At 41.3% G+C, this 7,093-nt stretch overlaps 1 protein-coding gene across 1 annotated transcript in view; it reads right to left on the bottom strand.

Moving 5' to 3' along the window:
* Positions 1–4,184: 4,184 nt before the first annotated feature.
* The window catches only part of LOC145413803 (uncharacterized), a 16,005-nt gene continuing 13,096 nt past the window's right edge, over positions 4,185–7,093 (bottom strand). Inside the window, 4 exon segments of the mRNA XM_080283465.1 lie at positions 4,185–4,960; positions 4,963–4,983; positions 5,268–5,541; positions 6,736–6,891. Of these exon segments, the coding sequence (XP_080139591.1) occupies positions 4,185–4,960; positions 4,963–4,983; positions 5,268–5,541; positions 6,736–6,891 (1,227 nt within the window).

Here is a 7,093-nt window from a genome sequence, read left to right as displayed (position 1 = left end):
TATATTTATCTACGTTATTTATGCAGAGTATGGTGGTGATGGTACAAGGATTTTTATAACAGAAGAGAACAGTAAGGTGAAATAGGAAAACTAAATCGCTTAGGAAAAGGTGTTACGGAGCTCCCTCATCCGACTGCTAGAAGTCTGTCTTAAGCTGAGGAAAATCGTCTGTTAGTAGCAAGATTTATTCCGCTACACACACACACACACACACACACACACACACACACACACACACACACACACACACATACACAAGAACAGGTAAAAAAAAAAAAACAGTAAATGGAGTAGTAATGAGAAATATGCAAAATAAATCGCTGAGGAAAAGGCGCTTTGGAGGAAAAAATAATAAAGGAAACATCAAAGTCAAATTCGGAAAATAAATCGCTAAAGAAGTAATGCTACGAGAAAAAAAAAGCATTACATAAAAGAGAAATATGCAAAACAAAACAATTAAGGAATAAGTGAGATAAAATAAATAAATAAAATATGAAAGTAAAGAACGGAAAATAATTCGCTAAGGAAAAGGTGCTACGGACATTTATGACAACCAGGAAAAGGCTTTATTTCTCGATAAATGCAAAATCCTTAAACCTAAACCTACAGTATGTGTCAAAAGTATTCTCTGATAAATAACACTTGATACAGGGTGGTTCATATATACCGCTCCTCAGTCTCGTGTGTTGCGGGGACGGCTTGGCGATATCAGTGTCTATCCCTTAACATTTCCTCATCTCCTACTCACACTGCCGCCCCCACGCTCACACCGGCAGACTGAGCCAGGAGTTATGGACCACCTTGTATATATATTTAAAATCCTGAGTAACAAAAAAACAGTATAGAAAAAAGTATATAATTATTTACAAGTATTTACAAGGGATTTACAAGGGATTTACGAGGGATTTACAAGGGATTTATAGGGGATTTACAGGGGATTTACAGGGTTTACAAGGGATTTATGAGGGATTTACTGGGGATTTACAGGGGATTTACTAGGGATTTACAGGGGATTTACTAGGGATTTACAGGGGATTTACTAGGGATTTACGAGGGATTTACAAGGGATTTACAGGAGATTTACGGGGATTTACAGGGTTTACAAGGGATTTACGAGGGATTTACTGGGGATTTACAAGGGATATACAGGGGATTTACAAGGAAATTTAAGGGGGATTTACAGGGGATTTACCAGGGATTTACAAGGGATTTACAAGGGATTAGGGTAACACAGGGACCCTAAACAGTCATGTAAAAAAATTGAAATAAATCCAGGTACTCTTAGGCTGTGTACAGGGTGATGCAAAAGTCAGGGTACATATGAGGGAGGAATTAATGACAGTGACACCTAGGCACGTATTCTAGTCAGGTGAGGATGCTCCCTAACACCTTTTCCTCAGCGATTTATTTTTGGATTCAGCTGCCAATACCATTTTACACGTATTCTATGCAGCCTGGCGGTATTAGAATCTGTGTAGGACATTTAGGTGCAATGAGAAGGACATTTAGGCGCAATAAGAAAATAAGTCGCCGAGGAATAATTGTTAGGGAGCTTCTTCAACCGAGGACACTCAAAAACATATTACGTCACTTAAAGGAGCGTCCTCACATGCACACTGGCGCTGACGGTGGCTATACTGAGCAAGTGACTAATTCCCGTCGTGCTGGTGTTTGCTATTATTATCAGTCCAACGAAGAAGGGCGGCATCATTTTGAGAACGCGCACTGTACCGTAGTGTTAGATTGTGTGTGTGTGTGTGTGTGTGTGTGTGTGTGTGTGTGTGTGTGTGTGTGTGTGTGTGTGTGTGTGTGTGTGTGTGTGTGTGTGTGTGTGTGGTTGTGTGCTCTAACTCCTAATAGGCTTCTTGATGAATGTGAGTGAAATTTCTCAGGTGGGTTCGCGTGGCTACTGATGTTTTCCACTATATATAATTTTAAAACCATGATTTTTAGAGGGGTCAGCCCCCCTCACCAAATTAAAAAATCTCAAATATAGCTTTAAGTGAAGGTAGATACGGCCTGGATATTCTAGTACATGTTTAATAAGAGACTCTCATCCATAACGCGAAATTTAGGGAGCGTGGCCCCCCCCAGTGATGCCTGCAGGTTAGCCCCCCCTCGCAAAAATAAAAAAAATGATCAGAAATAGGCGATTGTGAGCATGTGGATTTAAAAGACATGGGCATACGTATCGCAGGATTGGTTATGTATTTTCCATATTTCATTTGAATGTACTGGAAGAAAAATACATATACTTTTTTGTTACTGCCGTTGTCATTGTTGTTCCGAAACCTCCGTGTCATGGAAGCAGACCCGTCAAACACAGGTAAGTATGTGCTTCTTTGGGCCTGTCCTGCACCGGCAACCCCTAGTGACCGCCAGTGCTTCACCTGGGTTGAACCAGAGTCCTTCCCACGGCGAGGCGCGGGGAAATACGAGGTGATTTGGCTCCTGGGTGGACGACACATATGCCTCACAGGGTTCACCGCACCACCACGTGTAGGCTGTTCGTTAGTGCCTCTGTATCTTTATGTAGTGCAGTGTTTCCCCATGTACCCTGACTTTTGAATCACGCTGTATGTCTGGTCTCCCCTTCAGTCCAATGACCTCGTTTCGTGACTTCTTGCTGCCGTGAGACGAGTTTACTTTGCTTATAACTTACCCTCAAAAGGAGAGTCACTTGAATAGATACCTAACCCGGCTGTACCACAAAGTTCTCATCGGCAATAATATCTCTTTCTGTTTATCTATCTATCCATCAATATGTATGTATGTATGTATGTATGTATGTATGTATGTATGTACGTACAACAATTTCACAAAGTTCTCATCGGCAATATTATCTCTTTCTGTTTACCTATCGATCCATCAATATGTATGTATGTATGTGTGTGTATGTATGTACTGTATGTATGTATGTATGTAATGTATGTATGTATGTATGTATGTAATGTATGTATGTATGTATGTATGTAATGTATGTATGTATGTATGTATGTATATATGTACGTATATGTATGTAATGTATGTATGTATGTATGTAAAGTATCATCGGGGTGAAGGGGCTAAGTACAGATCACAAATATACCGTATAAACCTATTACAGTATCACATAATAAGGCTCTAAAGTGTGCATTCCATCTTCAAAAATGCACAAGTCAAAATTAACATATAAATACAATGGCTTTAAAGGGATCAACAAATATATAAATATAATGATTTCCTTATACATTAATATTGTATGTATAAAATTAAACCATATCAAGTATAAATAACTACACAGAAAGCTCTACAATATAAAGTAACCCTATAAAATAACTGTAAAAATATATATATGTATGTCTTATGAATAATTTACTCGATTGAAAAATACTAAAAGGCTATTAATTACAATACAAATATAAAGCTGTAACATCACAATGGCCACACACATTACAGTACCTATCGAAAGTAAAGTCTGATTCGGTCCAGCAGTTTCCAATAACGTACAGGCATCAGCAAAAGTTAGGCGACACTTCTATGGCGTCTGTGGCAATGGGAAGCGCCACAGTAGCTATTTTTTACGAGACAGCAATATGAAGCACTGAGACAAAAGAGTACGAGAGAGAAGGATATCCTCTGTTCTTTGGGGAGGAATGAGAAAAGTGGAAGGCAGGGGACAATACTGCCAGAGAATTGTCAGCGAGCTCTTCTTTATGACTGTAGAATAACCAAGTCTGTAATTATCACTGTCCACGAATCAGAAATATAAAAATTCTCTCTACAAATACCATAAAAAAAAAAAAAAAGATGATAGTCCCATATTACCTCTCTTGTTCAACAAGTCCTACGCCTGAGAGTACAGAAACATCTTTAACTATTCCCACCCAAGTCGTAGAAACGCTTGAGACTAGGCAACTGCAGTCCAAATAATTTAAGGCAAAGCAGACTATCCTACGACCTGACAGAGTTTTACGTATTTCAAAAATACTGAGGCCATCTTTTGAATTCAAACCGTGGCACGATACTGCGCGGGCGTTTCCGATTCGAGACTCCCACTGATCACTAACAATCTAATAATAATAATAATAATAATAATAATAATAATAGTAATAACTTAAGGCATACAGTACATATAAATTGATGAAAATTTGAGTTGACAAAGATAAATATATTCGTTTACGGTTTGCCTAATGCACCGCGGCCTATACCATCGTTGGGTCGCCGGCTAATGTTATGGGTTCGGTGTAGATGTCCTCCTCGCTCCTCTCTATGGTCAGTCTGGGCAGCGGGGTGGGCAGGTAGGTAGAGGACGAGCCTGAGGTGGAGGGGTTCGTGCCTGTGCCTAAGCCTGATATCCTGATGACTGATCTGTGTGGGGTTTTGATGGGCTCCTCCTCCGTGCTGGACAGGGTTGAGGCGCTGGAGGGCGAGCACTGACACAATGCCTCCGTCGGTTGCTCCTGCAGTCGCTTTCTCTCACGTTTGATGGCGCGAAGGGATTTTTTGGCCTTTTTATCTGAGTTATTCTCCGGTGTCTTTCGAGGAACAACCATGTAGCCGTAATAATTGAGCATCCCCGGGTAGTACGACCTGAAGGAGGGACACTGATGTTCGGGGTGGAAGACGCTCAGTAGCTCATTGTTGACCTGTTGCTTCCTCTGACGCACTGTGGCAGGGACCGGTAAATTGTGGAAGGGTGGACCGCAGACTCCCATTGCCTCCTCCTCCACCAGGGTTGATCCAAGAGGTGCCATCGTATCCTCACTGCCCTGCCTGACCTTCTCCGCTGGCTGTGAGATGAAGGTGACTTGCGAGGGGCTACAGGGAGCGGACTTACTGCGGCTGCGGAAGAACGTGGCCGTGACGAAGGCGATGGACGAGATGCAGAAAATCCCCGCCACACCCAGCGTAATGAAGAGGTACAGTCGACACTCCTTCGCCTCAATGGACTCCTGGTGAACATCCACATCTGCAGAACAGTGTAGAAAATAATAATGGTTCCTGAGACGTTAAATCCTGGAAGAGTTTAATGTTTCAAATGCATGAGTAGTTTATTTTGCTCCGGGGTGGCGTGTCTGTACATGCAATAACACAGACTTAAGTTATAACCTACTTTTTTAACGAATGGCATCGAAGGAGCTACAAGGCTGTTTATTTTTGTTTTCTTGTTTAGGCCTACTCCTTTTTTACTGATAAGTGTATATAGCAGCAAAATTAGAGCCAAGTAGAGCAACTATCTCATCAAATTTACGACATGCAGATCATTTTAAATATAAACTTGTTACCTGGTAGTTTAACTCTAACGTTCAGGTTCCTCTTCCACTGTGTTGTGTTGTCTCGTCGTTGACTGGCGGAGGACGGTGGTAGGGAAGAGGAGGAGGGGGTGGAGGAAGGTGGAGAGAGGTGAGGGAGGGTGGAGGTGATAGGTGGAGGGTATGGAGGGGTGGAGGTCGGGAAGGTGGAGGCAGGGATGGTGGTGGTGATGGTGACCTGACCCACGGCTCGCCTCCTTCGTCCATATCCCAGCAGATCGTCCTCGCCTTCACCTTCACAATTTGTCTGGTGGGGAAAACAAAAAAAAAACAAGATGTATTTTTATTTACTATCTGGTGTGAAAAAAAAAAAAAAAACAAGACGTATTTTTATTTACTGTCTGGTGTGAAAAAATAAAAAAAACAAGATGTATTTTTATTTACTGTCTGGTGTGAAAAAAAAAAACAATATGTATTTTTATTTACTGTCTGGTGTGAAAAATAAAAAAACAATATGTATTTTTATTTACTGTCTGGTGTGAAAAAAAAAACAAGATGTATTTTTATTTACTATCTGGTGTGAAAAAAAAACAAGATGTATTTTTATTTATTGTCTGGTGTGAAAAATAAAAAAACAATATGTATTTTTATTTACTGTCTGGTGTGAAAAAAAAAAAACAAGATGTATTTTTATTTACTATCTGGTGTGAAAAAAAAAAACAAGATGTATTTTTATTTACTGTCTGGTGTGAAAAAAAAAAACAATATGTATTTTTATTTACTGTCTGGTGGGGAAAATAAAGAAGAGGATGCATATTTATTTATTGTGGGGGGGGGCAGAATAAAGAACAACCTGCATTTTTATTTATTGAAGGGTGGGGGGGGGAAAGTAAAGTACACGATGCTTTTTTATTTATCAGTGAGAGGCAATATGGACAACATCTAAAAAAAAAAAGAAGAAGAAAAAATATCCTGGATCCGACGCTGCCTTGGTGACTGAGAAACTTAACAGAACCACTTTACACATTCAGGCTTCCAGTACCCACCGGGCTGAATAAACTGGCGTGTCGTTAGGTGGAAAAAAGAGAGTTGACGTGACTGCAAGAAGGTCAAGAAAGGCCCCCACAACTCAAAAAAATCGTCTTAAACTCAAGGCTCTCCTAACGGGGGAATCGCACCAGCCGCGAGCCGATACACGTCTAGCGCTGCTCGGAATATGACCTTGGCCTTGACCTACTTTCACCAATTTCGCACACATCCGATATTTTCATCCCTACTATACACCTGTAAAATTTTGTGATGATATCTTGAGCGGTTGCGAAGTTATCGTGGAAACTGACACACACACACACACACACACACACACACACACACACACACACACACACACACACACACACACACACACACACACACACACACATCCTCACACACACACACAAACTGAAAAAACAATACCAGCTTCGTCATAGCGGCTGGCATTCAATTCAACTCTACTCACCGGCGCGCAGTCCTGAGCCTCCACACAGCCTACGACGTTGGCTGTGATCATAAGACTATCACCCGCCACCATATCTTGAAACATAAACATCCGGAAGTTGAAGTTGTTGATTAGGGGGTTCCGGGGGTCCCTCTTGGGGTGCTTGCGGGCGATTATCTGTAGGGAGGGTGAAGGTGAAGTGATAATTGAAGCTGAAGGTGAAGTTGTTAGCCGGAAGGAACACAGGTGACGCTGAAGGTGAAGATATGACTGAAGCTGAAGGTGAAGTTGTTAGCCGGGAGGAACACAGGTGAAGATGAAGTGATAATTGAAGATCAAGGTGAAGTTGTTAGCCGGGAGGAACACAGGTGTGAAGATG

The sequence above is a fragment of the Coenobita brevimanus genome, chromosome 12, assembly GCF_032717465.1.
Source record: "Coenobita brevimanus isolate Jiangsu-jjx chromosome 12, ASM3271746v2, whole genome shotgun sequence".
In the NCBI taxonomy this organism is placed as follows: domain Eukaryota; kingdom Metazoa; phylum Arthropoda; class Malacostraca; order Decapoda; family Coenobitidae; genus Coenobita; species Coenobita brevimanus.
The sequence above is the reverse complement of the archived record's forward strand: the minus strand, read 5'-3'. Positions and strand labels throughout refer to the sequence as shown.